The following is a 24893-nucleotide window of genomic DNA, read 5'->3' as shown; positions in this document are numbered from 1 at the left end:
TGGTGGCGCGTGTACATCGCGAGGCTCAGTGTCTCTCCAGTCATACATATCCATCAGTATACTTCTGTTTATAGTAATGCCATCTGTATATAATCCACTTGCAATATTTTCATTATACTGCTCTATCCTGCATTTATGCACGCACTTTATATCCTGCACTTGCACTTCTGGTTAGACCTAAACTGCATTTCATTGCCTTGTACATGTACATGTGTAATGACAATAAAGTTGAATCTAATCTAATCAAATCTAATAAGACAAACAAGCAGTATGACTAAAAAAGACAGAATACCAGAAATGTGAGATTTGGGAATTAAAACATTTCACACCCCAATCTGTCAAAGGTTTATTCCATCTGTAATTAGTCACCTCAGACTTTTTAGATGGGCACTATTAAGTGTCGTAGAAAAGGAGCACAAATGGGTGAAAAGGATACTGGAATAAACCTGGGGGATAAATAAAAGAACGTTTGTGCAGGACGGCAGATTAGAGGCCAAAGAAGAAGCCAGGCAGTTGTACTTTTAAGATTGTACTAAGTAGTAGGCAAGGTTTAAGATGTACTGATTACCTCAGTTGAACCCTGACTGTTACTGTATGCAGTCCAATAGAAGTGTTTGTTAAGGGAGTTTAGAAACAGTTCAACTGAGTAAGACATCTATCTTGGATATTCTGTCACCTGTCATCTCCCACTCACTTTCTGGCAGAGTGGGCAGAGCGTTGGCAGTAACCCTGTTTCCCACTGGGATGACCTGTAGGTGAAAAATAAAAACACTTATGGTGTTTTGGAGACTGATTTAACTAAAGTGGGTATCTCAATAGACTTATACAAATAAAAAATTTACAAATGTAAAATATATAAAAACATTCATACAACAAAGTCATACAATCTGTAAATCAGGAACAAAAACCTATGCGTCAAAACATAACTTATAGGTTTTCAGGCTCGATATATCTTAAGGGTGCAGTTATTTATTCCACAGGAGCGGAACATAGCAGGAAAATGCTCTGCCATGAATAGATTGCAACGGAGCCCCCTAAAGGTCACGGTGAGAATATGTTTTGCGTTACCTCGCAATATTTTGCGTTCTCTCACAATAAATTTTGTGTTCTCTCGTAATGCTTTTCTTCTTCCATTCCTTCTGAGCCATATGTCTATTTGGAATGGAAGGTAGTGTGGAGATTCTCAAGTTAATGCATTTAGCATTGTTTATGGTCACCTCACCTTATATGATATCCATTGCAAAGAAGTTATCAAATAGAACATTATCAAACTTCCGGGTGGGAGCTGTATGTATAAGGAACATCATATATTGCTCCACACTTATAGCCACAGGCCTTCAACCAAAACCTGTTTCAGCATTGAGGTTACTTTAATTGTTTTGTACAAAGAACAGAGAACCCTGTGCAAAAACGCAAAAAGCTTTCCAACCTGCATTGGTCTGAATTCCTCATGTATCTCTGCATGTGGTTCAATGTTGTCTGCTCTTTCTGTGACAGAACCACAGACTCTGTTTGCAGCAATTCAGTTGCCTTCTTGTTTGTTGCTTTTTTTTTGACTCATACAAATACAGCACATTAGCTTTATGAGGTAGATTCAACTGCACATCTGTAATTTTGCCTCTGGAAATGTCACCTTTTCCTCAATGAAACCCCTCTGGGGTACAGTACAGAGTACAGATACAGTAACTGTTCACAAATGAAACTGACAGCATTCTGCAGATTACCGTACTGCTTTCTTCTGGAGAGACCACTTGATCTAAGAATGTGTTTAAGTTTACTTTCACTAAATACATAACCATGCATGTCTATTGAGCAGTAGTACCATATCAGCATTCTTAATGCCCAGTTCAAAGTAAGATTCAATAAACTGATATACTGGGGCATTGCAATGGGAGCAGCCGAGCAGAAATAGACATATGGCTCAGAAGGAATGGAAGACAAAAAAATATTGCGAGGTAACGTAAAAGCATTGCGAGAGAATGCGAAATTTATTGCAAGAGAAGGCAAAATTTATTGCGAGAGAACACAAAATATTGCGAGGTAACGCAAAACATATTGCAAGGTAACGCAAACATATTGTGAGGGAATGCAAAAGTAGTCCTAAAAAAAAATCTCGCCATGATCTTTAGGGGGCTCCGTAGATTGCCTACTTATCTTTGGGGAAAATGTACGAAGCCCGGGAGGTGACATGGACGTAATTTTTTAATAAAGCGCTTTTGTAAAGCACATCATCTGCATTTTATAAAGCGCTTTGGTAAAGCGCATCCTCTGCATCCAGAGCCTGCTTCCTGTGACCTGAGGAGGTGCTATTCCATTCAAATTTTAGTAATAAGCAGAATTTAGTTATGTGCATTAGGCTTTTTGGTTCAAGTAAGTATTCAGCCTCTGCATTTTAAATGCTGCACTCTTGATGGTCTGAGAACAGGATGTTACAAAGGTCAGGAATTAAAATTTCTGCATCTGACTGTGTTAGAAACAGATGAACTTGGCTAATGTCAAAGAGAGGGAACGAAGCTAATTAAGTAAGATCAATGTGTATAATCTAAGGTAAAAACCTTGAGACTTACAGTATGGAAGTTCATGGTTTATTAGCAGTATATGGTAGTTATACTTTCGCCAGCAAAAATGTAAGTGGCCAATACATCATAGAACTGTGATGTTTAACTTATGAGTGTGTCAAAATAAAAAGCTATGGAAAGGTAGCAGAAAATAATGTACCATGTTAAGCTAATATTACACCAGGTTTAGCTAAATTAATTACAATCTGTATGTGAGTCTGTGCTGTACTGAAGGGTAGGCATTGTCATCCAATCAGGTTTGAGCACTCTTAGGCTAAGGCTGGTGTACATTAGCCCTTTTAACTGCTTTGGAAGCTTTCCATATTTCTACCTCAATAGCTCTTGATATTTTTAGCCACGCTAGAGACATGGCTCTAAGGATAGCAATTTGGTTGTTTGGTCCAGAAATACCTCGACAACTATTGGATTGATTGCCATGAAATTGTACACAGACATTGGATGAAGCTTACTGAACTTGCTGGTCCCCTGACTTTTCCTCTAGTGCCACCATGGGGTTGTTTTTTATTGAAATGTCTCAATAGCTATTGGATGGATTTGCATAAAAACTGGTTTTAGACATTTATGGTCCCTAGAGGATGAATCCTGATGACTTTGGCGATCCTGACTTTTCCTGTAGCGTCATCAGCAAGTTAAACTTAGCCAGTGAAATAGCTTGACATCTACAAGATGGAAAAATTTGTACAGACATTCATGGTTCCCAGATGGTGTATCCTAATGACTTTGGTGATCCCCTGACTTTTTCCTATAGTACCACCAGCAGGTTGACATTTTTTTTCCTTTATTTGGCACGGACGTATACCTACTGACTTTAAATCTAGTTTGTGAATTGCAGGCTTAAACAGTGTATCTTTTTTATTGTCCATGTTGTCTTTACATTAGAATAAACTAAATATATGTTTATGAGTAAATCCCCTTTCATATCTAGTCACTCAAACAGAATTATTATATCAAATTATTCTATCAGGGCAAATGTGCTGAGGCTAACAAAAGCTACCAAAATATGATTTAGTGACTTTGAGAAGATTCCAGATCTGTATTGTGTCATGAGAAAGTAAAGTGAAACAGTCCACAGTTATAAATACACCTCAACCCACAGAAAACCCAGCAATGGGGAGATGATTACCATTTTCGCCACCAAAACACAGCTGCTAACTATGTTAAAATAATAACAAAGTCTAAATCTATGAGTGGTAGAGGGCTAAGAGGAGGAAGTGCAACCACACACTCAAACACCAGCACACACACACACACACACACACACACACACACACACACACACACACTCATTACTTGTTATCCCGTCCGCAGTGATTGTTAGCCCACATGCACGGTGTGTGTCCGCCCAGGAGTTAACCGCCTATAAAGCATGAGAGTGATTGCACGAGTCATATTTAGAAAGTGTCTCACTTTTACACATGCCAGACACATGCAGAATTACACATTTATCCACGGAGGTGTATTCATGCATAAACACACACACGTACGCACGCACACCGGTGTGTTTCAGGCATGGCCAGATGTGTCCAAATTTCAAACATATCTCAAAAACCCTCATAATTGCTATGTCCATTTGACGTTTCTGTATTTTACTGACCAACACACACAATCAAAAAGGTTTTGTTGCTAAAACTGGCAACACAGGAGTGTGTTGTTAGACTTACACAAATACCAGCCATGACTATTTATTCATTTGCTATGAAAAGACTCATACTTTTCCTTACAGCTAAATGTTATGGATTAAGTGTTCAAGGCACGTAACAAGCATTATTTAAAGAATCATGAAATGACAGTTATGACTATATGTGCAAAATATAGAGCCAAAGTAAAACGTTGAAGGCTTTGACCCTGACGCAAATTTACTGAAGCATTCAATGTATGCAGTGGCTTGCTGAGCAGTGTGGCTCATGGAGAGGAGAGTATGACCTCAAACTGGGGGCCGACTCAAAGATGCCAGGTTATACTGTGCTGAGTTTAACACATCAAGGTCAAGGGGCTAAGTTTCCTTTCTTGTCAGGGGGCCTAGAATTCCTAGCAGTGCCCCTGGGCCCCTTTGAATAGTGCATACTCTGCCATGTTTCACAGAAGACAGAACCATCTGTCAAGTGTTCTGCATTGTTTGATACTGCTTTTCAACCACTTTACCATCATTAACTGCGAAGTTAGTTAGAAAGGCACGATATCCCATAAGTCCTAGATGTTCGCAGGCTTAACGTCACAGCTCGACAAATACTCAAGTCCATGGGCGAGTCATGGGGCCATGGTTAGCTCAAACAAAACAGCAGGGCAGAGAGGATTGAAAGCTGTAGACGTAGATTGCAACTAAATAATTTAAAAACTTACTTTAGAAGAGAGTGTTGAAGAGTTTTGTGTATATGGACGAAAGCAAGTAATGATGACGCAAAGATTTTTCCTTTCTGTGATTGAATACAAATTAAAGGGCCAGTTCTCTCAAATTGCAAAAAACATATTTTTTCACTCACCTCTAGTGGTATCTTACCATGCAGGTAGTTTGGGTTTTAGATGACCAGGATACATTAGAGGTGAATAGAACTTTGTTTGTTGTGCTCACAGCCACATTATGTTACATCCCCATTACTCCGGATAATCCACAGACCTCACTGTGAACAATTTTCATTGGGACTATTTCTTCAGTATAAAGCAGTTCTAATGAAAACTGTAATGGTAAGTAGAGCATTGTTTCTAGAAAGAAATGTTGCTGTTGAATTCTTTAAATGTAATTTTTTGTTGCTGTGTGAGCAGCTCCATTGTATTTGGGTGGAGGCAGAAATCTCAAAACCAGGGCTAATAAAATAATAATGGCTATGACACCAGGTCAATGAAAAAAATACAGCGGGGTGAAAAAGTAGGCATGACATGTACACTACTTTCTGCCAACAATCCCAAAATGTAATACATTGCATTTTATAGATTCAAAAATGACAGTTGCAGAACACTATGCCTGTTAGTGATGATGTAAAATGATAATAGTTAACAAGTGTCCAAATTCTGAAATAATTGTGCCAAATATTGAGCATCTATAGGGGTAGTAAATGAGGTAACTAAGAAGTTATTTAAGATACAGTCTATTATTTGTCCTCTTTCAATGGGATTGATCAGAACTAAAAACAATGTGAACTCTAATGGACACTTAAAGGAATAGTTCGACATTTTGGGATATATGCTAATTAGCCTTCAAAATAAGATGGTGTAGTCCCTCATTCGTTCAGGTTTGTTCCATCGTAGAAAAGGTTTCAGTCGTAGTCAGAGACTACGACTACGTAGAGCCAAAAAACAGGACGAAAGGGAAACAGAACCAAGAAGTAACGGTGTCTCCATCCCTTATGTATCTGGACTGTCTGAAAAACTACAAAGGATCTTTAGACAGCACGATGTTCCTGTTTTCTTTAAACCAGGCAACACTTTAGGACAGAAACTCGTTCATCCTAAGGACAAGATGCCCATACAAAAACAGAGCAATGTAGTTTATTCTAGTCAATGCAGTGAGGAAAACTGCAAAGAACGGTACATAGGTGAGACTAAACAGCCACTTCACAAAAGACTTTATCAGCACAGACAACACGCTAACGCGGGATTACAGAGCGCCGTGCATTTGCATCTAAAAGCTACAAACCACTCATTTGAAGACAATGAGGTGAAGATTCTAAGTAGAGAGAAGAGTTGGTTTGAAAGAGGAGTCAAAGAAGCCATTTTGTGAAAAAAGAAAACCCCTCTTTAAACAGAAATGGTGGTCTGAGATTCAACTTGCCAACTGTTTACCACAGTGTATTATCACCATGGTCAAGCCAATCATATGCTAATCATGTACTGAACAGTGATGAGGGAGGTGCAGCCATAAAACAATAGGCCTGATTACTGGGCCATCAAGAAAACAAAAGAAGGTCAGTTTCAGGTGAAACTAGGCAGGGTAAACAGCAGACACACAGGAGGACTCTTCCCTGAGGGCAGGGCTTAAGCAACACAGATTAGCTTAAATTTCTGAGTTCCCAGACCATTTTCACAATTGAGAATGACTTCCGGATGGGACCCGAAACGTCTTCATTCTGAAAACAGTGTCCAGATGACTATGACTGAAACCTTTTCTACGAACTAATTCGCCTTCTTGCTGTGAGTTAGATAAGAAGATTGATACCACTTTCATGTCTGTATAACAGAAAAAGTACTCAGATCTTTTACTTAAGTAAAAGTAGCAATACCACAGTGCAGAAATGCTTTGTTACAAGTCGTGTATTTTAAATCATACTTGAGTGAAAGTACAAAAGTATTAGCATCAAAATATACCTAAAGTACCAAAAGTAAAAGTACTCATTGGCCCATGAATGGCCCATTTCAGAATAATGTATTATAGTATTGGATTATAATTATTGATGCATTAATATGCTTATCACTTTTATGTTGCAGCTGGTAAAGGTGGGGCTAATGTTTTGTTTTGTTTTTTTACTTTATACATTGCCAACTTGTGAATCCCCCATTATCTTATGTTAACTTATAATAATACAACCAAAGTTAGCAAATACATTTAGTGGAGTAAAGAGTGCAATATTTGCCTCTCAATTGTAGGTGAGTATAAAGTAGAAGAAAATGGAAATACTCAAGTAAAGTACAATTACCTCAAAATTGGGCAGTACAGTACTTGAGTAAATGTACTTTGTTACTTTCCATCACTGACTAATTTTTGGGCTGTGGGTAATGACTTCCTGGAGTCTTGACGTCACCTTTAAGACTCCATGAGCTTTAGAGGTGCTGGTAGTTTTTTACCTTTGGACAGAGCCAGGCTAGCTATTTTCCCCTGCTTCCAGTCTATATGCTAAGCTAAGCTAACTGTCTCCTGGTGCCAGCTTCATATTTAACAAACAAATATGAGAGTGGTATTGATCTTCTCATCCAACTCTTGGCAAGAAAAGGAATTGACGTATTTGCCAAAATGTTGAACTGTTCCTTTAAATGAGGAAAACCACTGTAAAGCTTTTGCCTTGTTGACTGACTGAAAAGCTTGCTTTTCTGCTGTAATGACCTGCTTGGCTAAGTAGGTGGCTATTTGTCTAACCAAACTAGCTGTCTGTCTGACTGATAGAGTTACAGTTTGACATTTCATGCTGATGAACTGCTGCCTACCTACTCTAAATGCTTGGATAAGCCTGTGATTGACTGGTATGATGGCTGACTGACTGTTTTCTGACTGACAGGCTGGCTAACTGACCGGAGCAGTTCACAGGGGGCCTGTGCCAATGGCCGCCTCTGCAACAGGGTCCTGTGAATTTTGACAGCACTGCGATGCTTGCCTTTTTTTCTCCAGGAGACCTGACCCAAACCCAGTTAGCATATTTAAACCTGGTTCATAGTTTCTTTATGTGATATAAATATTGTGACATCTACCATGTCACAACCCAACTCTTGGTAAAATGTTCATGATTTCGTATCTTTTAGTCATGATAATGGCCAAAGATTTTGAATATTAGCACAACATAACAGGTAAAATACCAATAAATACAAAAAGAAATTGTTTATTTTGGTATGATCTCCTTTTCAGAATCTGTCAAATCCAATTTACTTAATGTGTGCATGCTATGAGTGTGTGCGGCTGGGACTTTTTAGCTGGAGCCTGACCACATCTGTCCAGATGAAGGAACGGAAATGCATCCTGGGAAGCTGAGAGATTGAAATTTAAAAAAAGTAATCCCTTTAAGTATCATGTTGATTGATCCAAAATGAGGTGAAAAATGAAACATGAAACATTTAACATAGAGTGTAGGCCAGGCTGGCGGCATTAAAATAATTTATTTTCCTCAATGGATTTGGAACTATGATGTTTCTCAAGACTTTTTTATTCCTAGAATGCAAAATGTTGTGAATCTTGAATCCAAAATCAGCACTCCTGAACTGTGTGGTATTATTTTAGGCTTTTGGGTATAGCATTAACAAAAATTAAATCTTATGTTGGATTGACAGGACGTGAATAGTTTGTGTTTAGTTTAGTTGGTAAACTGTAATGACATCTACTGTTTTGACTGAACTGACTGAACTTTTTTGCCCTTTACTTGAAACCTACAAAGCCAACTGGTAGATAAGACCTCCTCTCTGGATGTGAAACAAGCTGTTTTCTCTTCCTCTGTGTTTCCCACAGTTCCTGGAAACACCCACAGTTTTCTAGAAATTTCACTTGAAAGTTAGATCCACAGCTGAATTTGAGACGTTGAAATGTTAATGCCCAGATTCACTTAACCATAAGTCTGCAAAAACTGAAAACAAGTGTAATGTAATACAATGTAAACTGAGGAGCAGAGTCAAGCCTGTAACTTGGGATTTGCAGAATGTAGGTTTAGTATTTTCTGGGACATTAATATATTTTATTGATTTAATTAATCTGACTCTTTAATACAACGAGAAAGGACACAAAAAAATATAAGAGATTTTAATTTTATCTCCAAGTATTTTAATTATAATTCTGCCATGCACATACCTGGCCAGCCAGGTTCCATTTATATAAATCTATAAACAAAAGCTGGGAAATGCAGCATAAAATAAAACAATATGTTACATACACAATATTTACAAACATATGAATATACTAAAATGATGGTGGCATTTGTACTTTATAATAATAAAAGCTTGAGCGACAAATATATGTCTTGCATGCAGAATCTGTTTCAGCATATACTGCTTATTGCTTGTTTAACTTTGTATGGCTGGCAATGTGTTAGAAATGTAAATGAAAAAGCCAACAAGCATTGTAGCAAGCATTTCATAGCATAGTGTTCAATAGTATTTACAACATTATTATATACAAAAATATACAATCTGTATTTTATTGCCTGCATTGTTGCTATACTGTATATTACCTAAGTGATATATGGAGGCCCAAACCAGACTTAATAGGTAAATTTACGTTATGATGATTATGATGATTATGAATGTTTGCTTTTTTAACAGTAAACTTGATAGTTCTCTAACCATGACCAAACCATTGACTAACCGTAACCATACTTTAACCAGTTTATTTACCCAGTTTATCTTTCCCTTACCTAGACTGTAGTTGCCATGCATTGATAATGGAATTTAACTTTTTTTTATTTAAATGTTGTTAGTGAACATAATCCAGGCTTTTGCAGAATCGTCCAATTGCAACTTCAGTCTGGCAATAGCATTGGGCATATAGAGCTTTTCTACAGTAGAAGTAGAATACAATTGATGCCAATAAATGTTAATTACAGTGGTGGTTCAGTGTTATTGCTGTTGTGTCATTATAAAATTCTGTGTTATTATAAAATGCATAGAAACCATAGTTTTAAAAACTGGCCCAGATGATCTTGAACCAGTTAAATGGAAAACTGACGATTCTGACATCGATGCAGTGATTAGATGTGTAAATAGATGTCATGACATAGATGGCCAAGCAGGAATATGGGATGGTTTGAAGCCTCCTTAGATTGTATACTAGAGGGAAAATAAATCAGGTCACATGCATGAAAACAATCCTGTTAAAGTAAAATAATAAATTCTGCTGATAGAAAAATAAATCTTGCTTGTAGAAAGAAAAAAAATCTGCTGATTGCCAATCTGCTGAGATGAAAGTAAAACGTATATTTACAGTTGGGATTACTTTATTCATATTCATGGATTTATTTATCTGCCCCATAGTTATTCATCAAATGTTATCAAGTTATTTGTAATTTTACTATTTTTTACGTCTGGTTTGGTCCTCCATAGCATATGCAAGACGGTGTATTGGGCAAGTGTAATGGGAAACAAATGCCCACGGAGCTAATTTCAGCATGAATGGTCTGACTAAATAATAGTCCCACAAGATGTATGAACAGATTCTGTATCTGACTGCCCCGTTATTTACCTTGTGTATCTCTACATATAGCTGATGCATACTACATATTTAATTACTAGGTTTTAGATAAAACCTCTGATGTTACATTTTAACCTTCACGTTCTGAAATTGTGGGAGGCATTTGGAGTGGTGCTGAATCTGGTGGTGTGTAATCAACTTTAAGTATTAAAAAACATGATGTCATGATACCATGTCAGTAAAAGATGCATGGCAGCCCAATGTGATTATTAAGGTTAACTGTAGAAATTTAGAAAAGACGTAAGGCAAAAGACATCTAAGATCATCATTCAACAAACATCCTTTGCTAAGCTATTATTGGACACTGATGACCAAACTTAGAGGGAAAGTCTTGAGTAAAGTCATGTTCCAGTTTTAGTGTCAGAGACTGAAAAGCTGAATTATTTACTGCAGGAATGAATGTAATTACGGGTTATAAGATGATAATGAGTGGGTTTGCTGGATGTGAAGTGCCCATGTTTGATGGTACTCTGTCCTTTGAGAGTGGTTTTTCAGATGACTGCAAACACTCTGAAGGCTTTTCCACCTGTTGGGTTCAGTAGGCTGGAAGAGGAGAGCAGGGAGAGAACATGGATGTGGTATATGTACACGTTTCACAGAAATGGTTTTGATGTGAGGATGTATTTTATTTATTGAGTAGTCACTGAAATGTGCTCATCACACTGACTGAGGTAATTGCAGATAAGAATTTGAACTCAAAACAAGGTCCAACTCGATATTCAATAAAATGTACATAAATTAAAAATCTGTATATTTTTCCCCAGTTTTTATATCTGAAATTAATTAAATTTGCCTAGTGTATATTTTTTATACATGCACATTTCTTTCTCTATATATACACTGTACATATGTACTTCATATTTTTTAACCATACCTCTCTGAGGTGATGCCATTCTGGTAACTACCAGTGTACTGCTTCCTTTTGTCCACAGGCATCACATCGAGGTACCCTCCTGACTCATTCTGGATCACTCCAGCATGAATGGCTGCTCGGCAGATACTGGATTTCTGGAGAGAGACAAAAAACAGGCCAATTTGTGTAAACATGGTGTTACATCAAATCATTTATTTAAGAACAAAATCCTAAGAAGAATCTGTCTTGCGCTCTAGTGAATAAATGCAGAGTCTGGTTGGTGACTGCTGCCAACGTTTAGGATTATCATAAAATCATCAAAATTCAAATGGTCCCTACTTGTGATGACATAATAGAGACAGAGAAGATAATGCCTTTTTGGGAATGGCTTTTTATACAGTATGTGTTTAAGTATAATGCTGCAATTACAAGTTGAGTCCCAACACACAATTTTGCTCCTTGAAGCAGTAATAAAGACCTTTTCACAGCAGACATTTTGAAATATTGTAGCTCAAAAGACACCGGTGTCAATAATAATCTTCCATGTTTCAGGGTCCTGGTATTATTCATGCTGGCTCACTGGTATGGCATTGGCATGCAGCATTGGTGGTATGGCTTACTTGAACATTTAAATGGAATCAAGCCATAATTTATGTTGTTAATTACCCCTGTGCTTTACTAGCTATGATAAGTCAAATGTCTGCTGTCTATTGTTTACAATAAAAACAATGAAAGACTGTAATTTATGACATTGATGCAAGAACTCACATCTGAGAAGTATTTTGTCCCAATGACTCGGGCTCGACTGTCATGTAGGCAGTTCCTGGGACAGTACAACCTGAAGAAAAAGCCAGAGCTCCCTTTAAGTCATAGGATATTTTTAGTGCATACACTGGAACTACAGTATGTTCTAACTGTCTTAAAGGCAGAGCTATCTGGAGGCTGAAATAGTCTCATTGGTTGAGTTAAAACTATTTAGGCAGAGTTAAAGAACCACAGGTTGTTGGATTGAAAATAAAGAAAACTATAAATGGTTAAGCAGGTAACCTTTGTGAAGATATAACTTCAAATGTCGCTCACTGGCTCAGCCCATTGTGGTTTCATTCAAACAGTGAGATGTTTTCAGTCTACATGAAAGCTCCAGTTGTCCTAAGTGACTAAATTTAAAGCAGAATGTTACCTGGGACAGTGTCGTAGAGGTTTCTTGAAAGGGCAGAAAACTGCCACGCTGGTATCACATGTTACTGCCTTGACTGGGAGAAAAAAAGGCACAGCAAAAAATGACCCTACAGTCTTTCTGTATACAGACAATATGTTACTGTATCTGTATCCTTAAAAGTGAAAAATGATTGTGTGCTCCTTACCAGGCACCGACTCTACTTTGAAGGAATTTGCACTCCTGTTTTTACTGTCAATTTAAAGAAAACTGCATGAAGTTATGGTCTGTCCTGCATAGCCATGCATCATTAGTCGAACAGTCCCCATAAAGGGAGTAAATATATATCTAGACTAAATTAAGCTAACACTTTTTCATGAAAACTAAATACAGAGACTGATTCATACCCAACTGATTGAATACCATTCTTGTATGACTTGCTGAATTGTTGTTTTCTGCCCAGTCTGGTTACATCCAGCCATCCTCCGTCATTGTCAATAACACCAAAGTGTATCCCAGCTCCACACACACTGGACTGCTGCAGTAAAAGACAATGACATGAATGTAAACATGGTAAAACGTAAAATAGCTAAAACAAAAGACTCTATAACTTACTTTCCAGGCATTATTACAGGGGCTTATTGTACAGTATACCATACAATACAGTAAATACATAACAGTTATTGGTGATAATTTACCATGTCATAATATCCAGTCCCAACTACTTTTCCAGGGCTGTCAAGGCAGCCAGGTGGACACTCATATCTATGGACAGGAACAACAGTAAAGTGAACAACATCTTGGCACTAGTGCTTTGCTTTTAATATAGCACATAATAATGTACTAATATTAGTATAATTCAATAGGGTTTTTTTTCTGAAAATAATAAATTATCCAGTGCTATCTGAACTGTCCAGATAATTCCTACCCATCTTGGTACAAACATTTACCAGAAATTGCATATTACATTATTTGACATTCGTCTGTTGCAGCGTCTCCATATTCCTTAGCATTTACCTGTTACAGGTCGTTCCCTTGCACTGATCTCTCAGCTTAGTCTCACAGTCAACCTGTTGGCCTAAAATAACAAAACAAAGAGCTTTTCACACCCTCATTTTAATAATAGTAATACTGTATACTCTCAAAACTGCACCATTCAGAGAGGTGTCGTATTGCGGGAGCACTCCTTACACATCTGCTCGGTGCTGACAACCTGGTTTCTCTCTAGGTTGTCATTGGGCGAGGGGTTTGGTGTCTGGGCCCTGGGTTGGGGCTCCCTGTCCCTTACTGGTTCCGGTTCAGGTTCAATGTAGTTGGTCTCCTCAATCTCAGGAGCTGGACGCCTGTCAACACCCCCATCTGAAAACATGCACACCAGATTGTCATTGTGTTGTTCACTAGATCAGTTAATCTTTATCTAGTTAATCTTTTTTTTGTTGTTTGTTTCTTACATTGATACAAGTTGTAATAGTCTCAAAATGAATATGACAATCATTTTTTATATGGAAATGCTACACTGGGCACATAAAAAACAATCTTGCCATGATGAAATCAAGGCAGGATAGTGAGGGGAAATATCCATGGTGTAGCCTAATGTTGTGAACTCTTTTCTCTCCTTAAAAGTATTAATAACTTCAACAATTATGGGGAGGTGCAAAGGTATGTAAGGAGATAAAACATGAAAAAAAAATTCAACTATGTCCCAAACCTACCTTTGTAGCAGAGATTGTCCCTGCAGCCTCCAGCATAGCTAGCTGGACAGGCAGAACAGGGAGTTCCATATTTGTATGGCGCATGACCCCACCAGTTGCCCCTGAAAAAACAAATATGACAGGGAGTTTGTCATAGTTAAAAAGGATTCAAGGATTTTAGCAGTCAATCTGATATACTGTACTGCAATGAATAAATCCATGAATGAAACTACTGGAAATTATTGCCTGCAAGTTCCTGTTGTTACTGAAAAGTATTTCATTATGTTTGTGATACTACATTCATTGATGGCATGTCTCTGCACCAGTGTTACTAAGACAAAATTGTGTATTCTTTGGTTTAAACAGCCTTCTGCAGAAACCTCACAAAGTACCTGATTAGCTTTGTGTGTGTTTCTTGGCAAATTATTTAATGATTTTAAAAGAGTACTCCACCGATTTAGCATTGCACTCTTATAACTTTGTTTTACTCTGACTACTTATATGTACAGTTTCAAATAAGGATCAAAATTGATGCAGCATAACCAGGAATATCGTCTATTCTTCTTCCTTGTCAAAACCTGCTGGCTACATCACCCACAATGCAACTTGACTGCCAACAGCTCAGTCGGAGATTCGGGTGTGTTATATTAGTAGTGGCTAATTTAGCCTCAAGCCACTAGCCTCAAGTGGAGATAAGAAGCAGGCTACAGAGGTCTGGTAAGCTCACTTGTTTCTAACTCCACACTCCCAGATTTTTTTTCATTTTCAAACTTGTAGTCTTCAGCCCCAACCAACGCTCACTCAAGTGACATCATTTGAGGCAGTTCATCAGACTTCACACAGCTCCCCCTGGAACCGCACAAGTCTTTACACAACTTTTTTCACATATGCAGTAGAATTCCCAAAGACCTGTAAACAGACTCTTATGTGTAAAATAAGTGAGTTCCCCTTTAAGTACTGTTCATATCTTGTTTGTATCTCTTGTTTTGGTTTGAATCTTTGCAAAACACCAAAGTAAAAAACAACCGATTCTGAGATAACTACAGTTATCTGTAGTTATGATCTCTGTTATTTTGAGGAAGTTGTATCACATGGTATTAAAACAAGCAAAAACGTACGGTGGAGAGTAGTTGCAGACCAGATAGACAGCTTTAGCCCAGATCATTCCCCACACGTTCATGTTGTAACACACATTGATAGCACAGCCAATACGATTGCTAGTCGCCCACACCAACTGAAAATTGAAATACACACACAAAGTAAAGTATTCAGTGGTCATCTCACATTTTTTGGAGTTGAATTTTCAAAAGGCAGCAGTCATCAAGTGTTAGTTTTGTACCATCTGCAGTACAGCATGATTTTACATGATTTCGGTACATTCACAGTAACACCAGGAAGATAGGCCTTGTTTTTATCAAACTGACTTGATAAAGAAAGGAACTAATTTATTCACAGAAAAATACCCTCAGTACATCCACACAAGTGTTTTTACTAATTTTAGTCGATTGGATCTCAGAATAACTAAAAACACCTGTGTGGGTATGCAGGACCATTACCATTCCATAATAGATTTTAAATAACACAAATATCACAAATTAATATCGATTTTCTTTTTTAGTAAAATCCTAAAATGTTCCCAAGGCATTGTTAACCCATTAAGACATGGCAATAAAAAAGCCCTTACTTGAGTGTAGTGAGTACAAACTGGTCCTGAACATCTGAATGGGCAGTGTGGGTTACACTCCTGGGAGTAGGGATAGCTGTAGTACCTCACCTCATCATACCAGGCCTGGACATGGTAGGTAGGGGGGCGGTCCCTAAAGTCACAGAAAAGGTGTTACAGTATCCTTTCATTATTTCACCATAAAACTATGTGACAAATACATGTCTATAAATGCAATCTCATCTAATTTGTTGGTAATATCTAGCAACTAAACTACCTTGTTGACATACTTCACACCTGAGGCTGTTCCAGAGGAAAACAATAAAAAACTTACCATGGAACAATAAAGGCAAAAAGTCTTCCCTTTTTAATAGACCTTTTTCACAGCAGACATTTTAACACGTCATAGCCGGAAAAGCACAGTTGTAATTTGTAACATTAAGGATGGCCAAAATCAATTTAGATGAGCCATTTCCAGGCTCCTGGTATTGTGCATGCTCGCTGACTGACACGGCTTAATGGGGCATTTAATAGAACACATCCATCTATAATGTTATTAATTACACCTGTGTTTTTCCTGCTATTGCAAGTATAATCAGAACACACACACAATTTTAATTAGACCTTTTCACAGTTCTAAAAGTATTGATTAGAGCAGCTTCTATGGTACACAAAAGACTATGAATACATTACATTTAACAAAGAACAACATTGTTTCCAAACCTCACAACTCTTCTTAACAAAAGGCAGGTTTGTTTGTGGTTAAAATTCATTTGGTATTAACACTGATGTGGAAAAGGATGGTGCATATTGTAAGAAAACACTATTATTCTTATCATAATACTATTGTTTAAAACATAATTTAACTGACACACTTCCTTCCGCTTCTTTGTACATACACACCTGCCCCAGTGCGCTCCAAGGTTTTGGCCTATTTGTGTCAACATGTGGCTCGGTCCATGTTCCCATCGGCATGTATGTGCCCAGTGCTCTGCGCTCCTCTCTAACTCATAATCCCATACCTGGAGAGCACACACACACACAAACGCACAAATAGAACAACGCACAGGTTCTCGGTTAAAAAGTGATTTGCCTCTGGAAAGATTAACTTAGAAGGTCAACTCTGAAGGTCAGCTAGGATAAGTAGCTAATATTTTTTTCAGCTGGCAGCTACAGCATTAGGTTTGGTAATAGTTTTCTCTTGGGCTCCAGGTTAAACTCAATGAGTTTTTTTCTGAGTCCAGAGCAGCTCTGCCTCCGGACAGATGTTTGCAGACTTGAAACTCCACTCTGGAGCACCCTCATGATTTAAGTGGGCTAAGTGGTCAATTACCATAGTTGTGGCTTTAATTGCTACTCATTACATTTTTGAGACATCTCATCATCCTCTTGGAGTCTAAACTACTATAAATTCCACTGAAACTAATTTGAAAGTAACCTTACATACTTGTGGCAAAGTGTACCTGAAAGATGAACCTGTTTAACAGTGGCTGTACGCATGCCCCTCACAATTTTAACACAGTATAGTCAAAACAAGGCCTCTCACACACACATTCACTCTCTCACACACAGACACATATGTGAGAGAGAAGGGAAACAGAGAGGTATCACCACTACCACATCAACTTGCAGCTTTGTGCTACTATTCAATGTGGTTGTTTCATAGCTTGTTTCCAGTCAGTTTTGATCTCATAAAACAAGCTGAGAGAGAAAAAGCTGACAAAAGAAGCTACCAAAACAGAGAGTCTCTGTTTGGGGGCTTGAGCTTTACTGTAACAACAAAATTAAACTCAACTGAAGTCAAAATACCTGAAAACTATTCACATACCTCTTGTTTTCAACAAAGCAGGAAAGGAGACCGTGGGTATAGGATTAAGCAATTCAAATGCTGCTGCAAAGTTAATTTACTGTTGACTTTGTTGGGGGGGAGAGAAGAATAGGTGCAGTGTGTTTGACTGTTGGCATACTGTTTGTTACTGGTTGCTATCACACGTCAAAAGCTAATAGGATAATGCTTTAGTGTGGAGTTGTAACTGCTTTGATTGACCACCATAATGTGTTCCATATGTGTGGTGAGGCTAACACACTGTGCACACTGTTGCCCATTCACTGTGGTGCTGCTTACTGTTCAGGCCTGATTGGAGAAGTGATATTTTGACTATTGACTTCTTTGGCCACAATCCAGCTGTGGCTGAGATACCAACACTGAGGTGAGTTTCTGCTCTAAGCTCCTGCATGGTTGCTATGTGATACTGTATTCTTCCATGATCATTACATGGTATTGTAGTTGTTAAGTAGAATTCTTATCATTCCAATTTTGGTGATTTTATCTTTATTTAACTTTAGTTATAAGATTGCATGAAATTCTGCTACCATTAATTAGGCTATGGAAAGCGGAGACTGTCCTCACCAGAAAAATGACATTGAAGGTAATTTTTTCAAAAACCCAAAACAGCCACAAGAGGAAGCACATGCTTGAATTCGTTATTACAAGTACCATCAAGACGTACAATGCAATATGATCTAGGAAGGCAGGTTTGAGTAAAATCCATTAAGCTGAAGGCTTCCCAGACATCAAAAACTGCACAGCAGTTTGTAATACTATGTGGAGTATCATGGCAAAGTTGTTCATCCTCCGTCTCAATTATTTTGAGAGAGAAACAGTACATGTGTTGCCTGATGACATTTGTCACATTTCATTGTGGCAAAAATATCCAGGTTTCACTTTTTTGCCAGACGACTAGCATTTTACTGACACTGGAGACTGTAGTTCATCTTCAGTCTTGACCCAAAAGTCAATGTTGGTTTCTTTAAACTATGAAGACAATCTTACCAAAGACAATCTAACCAAGAAGTTTTATTTTGTTAACCCAAACCAAACCTTAACAATAGGGGTAGCTCAGAAAAATCTCATGTAGGTCGTTTTTGGAAAGGTCATGTGACATTTTTATACAGAGTCATGAGAGTCATGAGAGTCAAGAGTCATGTTTGGAACAAAATTTTGATTCCTTCAAACCGAACTTGTTTCAATTACCGAAGGAGTCTGTATGCTGGGTTGTCAAACAACATCTGAATTTCCCCTCCTTAACACCTTTCCAAAATTAGGGGGAGCTGCGTCTGGCAGTTTCTGTAACCTGAAATCAACAAATCAACAAGCACTTCCACTTTACGCAGGAAATGGCCAGGTGTGTGGAGGTGAGAAAGTATGCAGGCATTGAATTCGAGTCAGGTTTCATGTGTATAACCGAGTGCAACACCATGAATGGCTTTGAGGAAGTGTGCGTCTTTATCCCCATTGTCCACTTTATCATCTCTAGCCCCTCTCTATGAGAGTTTTCACCCCACCTTTGAGTGTGGCTGTTTGGAACAGGTAAAAACACTTTTGCCTTTAGATACGTTTGGACAACACTTCATCAAACCTCGTTTGTTTGAAGCATACTGAACCCTTAACCCTAATTATGAGGTAGTACTACCACCTGTACATGTATCACTACTTTTACAGGTTAATGAAATTCGATTTCAGCCTGAAGCTTACACTGCAAACAATCTACAGCTGATAATCTCTGCCAGCTCATTATTCTCTCCATGTTCTTGTTATTCTTCACCCTCAATTATCCAGCAGAGAGGAAGATGGACTGCTCACCAGCCTTTGGAGAAAGGTCACAGTAACAACTACCAATCTCCTTTTGCATTCCAAAGAGCATTAAGTTCCCAAAATACAGAGCTGTTTCCAGCCATCTGCCAGGACCACCTCTGCTACAGAGCTAAGTGCACGATGTGCAGTCTTACAGCAGTAGCTTTAGGGTGAATGCTCAAGGTAGCTCTTTGCAAAAGAAAAATATTGAGGAAGAAAACAAGAAGCCATCCTTTGCTTTCGGAATTCAAAGTATGCAAAATGCTTAAAGTAAATGCATGTAATTCAACCTACAGTATAGAAAGTGGTTGTCATTATGGGAACCTTTAAAGAGGTCTCTGTTTCTCCCAAAAATCTGCTGGGCAAGAAGTGACGTGCTTTAGATTAACGGACGTAACAGTCCTTTAAAGACATTTGCTGAATGGCTTTTGTATGAAATTTAGGAGTCAAAGCTGCAGTAAAAGTGCAGTCCCTTAGGCCTCCAAGTCCTGCAATCTGAAAACCAAATACATGGCCCTCATCAGTTCCCAGCCTTACCACATCATTATCATCAGTAATAGTATCCCTTGCTTAAGAAACACTGGATTAGTGTACATAACATACATTTACACTACCGTGCCCCGCACTTCAAACGGCGAGGCTCGACATGTTTGAAATAGATTCACCGCTGTGGCACCCAAAATGAGATGCGTGGAGGATCAAATGAAAGATAACATCGGCCTTGGCCAGGGTTTGAGTGAGCTGCGATGGATGGGGAGAGAGGAGGCGAAGGGAAAGAGTGGAAGTGGAGGAGGGTGAAGAAAAGCCTGAGGGAAAGCGTGTGAGGCTGAAGAGCAAGAAGGCAAAAGAGCAAGGCAGGGAGAAAGAGTCAGAAGGAGGAGAAATGCAGTGATAGAGTAAGGAGATGCATGGCAGGAAGGGAGGGAGGGAGGGAGGGAGGGCAGGATGGTTGAGGTAGAGGGCGGGACAACACTGCGGGGGTGAAAGCTGGATATGTGCCAGGGTCAGCGAGGGCGGGCAAGCAGGAGGCAGGAGCTAGAGCTATCCAGATGGTGGCTTTGGCTTGCAGATCTTGTTCTTTCTGTCTTTCCTTCCCTACTCCGCTGTCTTTAGCTGACAGAGCTGCACTGGCAGAGTCAGGAAAGTGCTTTCCCCTGAGAAAAACACGTGTTTAGTGTCAATCCTCCCTGATTTGGCAAGATTCTTTAGATATTGACCAGGGGCACAAACACACTGATCCAGATTATTCATCCTGATTTATGTTTTTATGTTCACCTCATGGATGAAAAACACACACAACACAAGCTGGCAGATTTTATCAGCTAGCTAGCTAAGCAAGCTAACCATTGTCTCTGGCTGACTTTTTAATGTTTGCAGACTCATTAAAAACAAGAATCTTGTAAAATGGTCTTAAATATGTGCTTGATTGCTACATATATAATATCGTGCTAAGATAACATGTCCCAGGCAAAAATCAGCATCCTCACCAGATGATGATCTATGTAGAAAACACGGAAACAAAGAAACAGCATTGTTCTTGTATTGCAGTGTACAGCTAATAAGTCCTAGTATTTGAAGTATGATAAGGAAAAAGGGAAGATCAGACTGCTTTAACATAACCCTGTGTGGATGCTAAGCTTACATACTTGTCCGTATTTTCAAACAGTATGTTTCCACTTTTTGCGTTTCAAGAGAAAAGACTTTTAGGGTGTGGACTAACCAATGTGTTGGGCGAACATATCGCCATAGACGAGCAGGACAGAGCTCTAAACTTCAACAGCATCCAGGACCAGCTTCCACACAGTGAGGAAATGCAACACAGTGGGTGTGCTAGTCATGAACGGGGATTTTTCTTAGCTGTAGCCCCGCAAACATACTGTAGAAATATATAATATTATAATAATACATATAATAATATAACTGAGTTGGCCTCGGAAGAAACATTGGGTTACTAAAGATAGTAAGCTAGTTAGTTACATGCTAATGATTGCGGTTTACCATAGAGCAGAAAACACACTGTTCAATCTATTCCTTAACGTTATATTTTTGCTTGTGTGTTTTTGGTTTGCCTGAAAGTCTAAAAAAAGACACCACTCTCAAAACTCTTAAAATGCGCCGTATTGCTTAGAGTCGCATGCACACCGTTTCAGCATTTAGAAATCCACAGCTTGACAGGCCTGCCACGCCTAGTTACAGTTGCTAAAGTATGATTGGATGGGGTTTAGCAATCCAAATGAACCGATTTTGCATCAGTTTAACTCTCCAGGAATTTAATTCTGACTCTTTATTTCTAACTTTCTAACTCTGTAACTAATACTGGTACTGTTTATTAATTCAAATAACAGAAATGCATGCAGGGTTGAATTCTTTTGAATGATAAGATGTATTCCAGTGTGATAAGATTTACCTATATGACAGACAGCTGTGTCCTCAGCACTTACCATGTACTCCATGTTGGAGGCAGGAGGGTAGACCTGACCCCGCAGCTTGTTGTGCAAGTCCAGGATGAGGTGCATGTCTCCCTCGCTGATGGCCCTCTTGCCTCTTGACTTGGCCCTCCACCACTCCTCATCCCTGTCCCTGTACTTGTCCAGGATGGACTCGAGTCGTGTGGAGTTGGTGAGGACCATGGCCAGGACGGTCTGGGTCAAACACAGGAACAAGCTCGCCACTCTAACCCAGCTCATGAAAGGAAAAGACATCTTCATGTCGGGGCAAATACTGCTGCTGAATGAAGAATACTTTTTGTTGTCTGAAAAACACAGAGTGCATGTAGAATAGCTTGAGTTTGAATTTCAGCTTTATTAATTCAGACTGTTTACTTTCTGCACATGAGAACAAAGTTTGCACGAAGCTGTTTAATATGTGCACCAATGCACACCTTATTGTTAGCTCATTGTTTGGTACTTTTTAAAGATAAAACAAGAACATGAACTCTGCACATTAGCATTTACATCAGTATACATATTCATTTTCTCCCTACTTACCTATACTACAGCCCAAAGGCACCTTGAATCTATCCTCTGTCTCTGTTTAATAATGCTGTAACTATAGGGGGACTACACTTCAAACAGTAAGGCTAATGCAGCTTTCAGCAGTGCATCCGCAGGTCACTGCATCACTACACACAGTAGGTGCAGTGTAAACTGACTTTTCACACTTTATGGTACAGAGTAGGAGATTTAGTGCGCATGCGTGAGTTACTGTGCGACATGAGCTAACAACATGTTAGGGAGGGAGGCTCACAGCATTTTAATTTGTGTTACAAAAACAAATATTACATAATTATACCAGGCACTTGACTTTTCTTTTAATGACCCCTTCAATAATTAAAACACTCCAGTCATATTATTACACACTATTTCCAATAAGTTCACCAAGTTCCATAATAGTAATACTGTGAAATTATTCTAGTGATACCATAGGAATACTTTTAAGATAAAAAGTGACATAAGGTTGCTATAAACTCACTTGTGAGTAAGAAACACACACACACACACACAGGTCCTAAATAATGTTATAGTAATATTTATTTGGCTGTAATGTATAGTACAAGTTTACCTTTAAATTCGATTAAACTGATCAAAATACCTCCCAGGTGCAATATTCCAAAACGCCTTGAGATTATTGCAGAGTGACGATTTTCCAATCCGAGCCTTTAATTCCATCCATCACACAAAATGAGTGCAGGCAGACGTTTCTCTTTCAGACTGTACATCCACGCTGGAAGACAGAGAGCTCAGAAATGTCTAGGTACCTGTTGAATTCCTCAGGTCGCTCAGTGCGCTACTGGCTGCATGGGACCACTGCTCATTTTGCGTTTATATGCCAAATTTGCTCTTAGCAACGCGCAACGCAGAGGGCCACGCCTCCACAAACCCTCTTGCTCCCCCCTTACCGCACCCCTACCTAACACACACAAACACACGTACACGCGCACACACACACACACACACACGGGCCGGCAGGGATCTGTTGGAACTCCAGATTGATCTATTTGAGGAGGCACCTGATCGCACTAGAAGTGACGTGAAGGTAAACTTATGAGCTACGAGAGCAGCCCACTCGTGTTATAAATATTGCACATTTAGCTTTTTCCAGGTTTTTTGTTTGACAGGAAGACAAGGTCAAAACTAGCTGAAAAATAGGCTACAGTCTTAAAATACAGTGTGTCCATGGAACTATGAGGCCATATAAGTCCCCCATATGAAAAAACACAATTAGAATGGGTTAAGAGGTGAATTTGCAATTATGACATTTCCTTTTGTCTCATATTGTATCACTAGTATAGCCATCTCTTATGGTGTCCCTGTATGTATTCTACAGGACCACAGTTTGCAGTCATATGGTACAGTGTCGTTGCATAAAAAATAGTAAGAATAGTAAGAAAATAGTAAGAATTATTTGCACAAATGCATCAAACATCCTATTCATGAGCATCTGTGAGTAGTGTATTCCTTTTCTTGAGGGCTGAACTTGTCTGAGATCACATCACATTTTATTGCTGTGTGTGAGAATGGCAGCAGCAGCAGCAGCCAGCAGGGTGGCCAGTATTCCCTTGCGACACGACCACAAAGCACTGATTCATCTGCCGTTACACACACTAGAACATTTGTGAAGGTTTGTGAGCTGTATGTGTGTGTTGTGTGCGTGTGTGTGTGTGTGTGTGTGTGTGTGTGTGTGTGTGTGTGTGTGTGTGTATGCTCTCTCTCCCCTCTCTTACTCTGCTTCCTCAACTTCAAAATGCTCTGTTCTGACTATCCATCAGCACAAAGAAGACTGTTTCTTTTAAATTGTCATCCAGGTACAAAGGCAAAGCAAAATGAAGGGAAATCTATAACACAAATTAAAACTAATAAAAAGGAATGAACATGTATGAAACAAGCCACAGCATAATGCAAACAGTCTGCTCAGGCAGAAGAGGAAGAAATACAAGAGTGAATAGTAATACTTAAACTGCTCTCACAGTAACTCATCTATTAGCACTTATTCCTTACCATGCCAATTCATCAAGTCTTCAAAATGACAAAATCCTCTCAAGTGAGAACATGGGAATTGGGAATGTTTCGCATTTTGGTTTGTACATGAAAGGAATGGGTTTACATCCACAATTAGCAAAATGGTTGCCGATTAATTCTCTGTTGATCGATCAATCAAAGAATCTTTTCGGCCCCAATTCGTTCTCTCTTAGTTCTACATTCTGATTTGTTTCTACTTACTATAAAATGAATGATTTCCCAATGACTGAAACACAGAAAGGTCTGCAAATATGACATTTGTTTCAATCGGTTGAAAATAATAAACAGTTTCATCTTATTAAATGTAGACATCATAGGTGCATAAACAGCTTCAGCAGTGTTTCTGGTTCAGGCTGATGACAGCAGCCTGCAGGGGTGTTAAGCTTACCAGACTTATTATTATTATTATTTTATACAGTATGTTTT

At 38.7% G+C, this 24893-nt stretch overlaps 1 protein-coding gene across 3 annotated transcripts; it reads right to left on the bottom strand.

Moving 5' to 3' along the window:
- Window positions 1-9007: 9007 nt before the first annotated feature.
- LOC122886675 (cysteine-rich secretory protein LCCL domain-containing 1-like) lies at window positions 9008-23286 on the bottom strand. Of its 3 annotated transcripts, none has more exons than XM_044219156.1 (15): window positions 23011-23286; window positions 21891-22201; window positions 16719-16837; window positions 15837-15969; window positions 15271-15386; window positions 14174-14274; window positions 13653-13820; window positions 13479-13539; window positions 13160-13226; window positions 12869-12996; window positions 12670-12713; window positions 12486-12558; window positions 12074-12143; window positions 11327-11460; window positions 9008-10995 (listed from the first exon to the last, which is right to left on the bottom strand). In XM_044219156.1, the coding sequence occupies exons 2-15, from the start codon at window positions 22155-22157 to the stop codon at window positions 10944-10946; spliced, it is 1533 nt and encodes a 510-aa protein (XP_044075091.1). In that variant the 5' UTR covers window positions 22158-22201; window positions 23011-23286; the 3' UTR covers window positions 9008-10943. The 3 variants fall into 3 exon arrangements, with proteins under 3 accessions (XP_044075091.1, XP_044075090.1, XP_044075089.1); XM_044219155.1 differs by having other exon boundaries at window positions 12869-12999; window positions 23041-23285; XM_044219154.1 differs by having other exon boundaries at window positions 12869-12999; window positions 23011-23284.
- Window positions 23287-24893: the final 1607 nt, after the last annotated feature.

The sequence above is a fragment of the Siniperca chuatsi genome, linkage group LG13 (genome assembly GCF_020085105.1).
Source record: "Siniperca chuatsi isolate FFG_IHB_CAS linkage group LG13, ASM2008510v1, whole genome shotgun sequence".
Taxonomy (NCBI): Eukaryota; Metazoa; Chordata; class Actinopteri; order Centrarchiformes; family Sinipercidae; genus Siniperca; species Siniperca chuatsi.
Note: the sequence above shows the minus strand (reverse complement) of the source record. Positions and strands in the feature narration are given on the sequence as shown.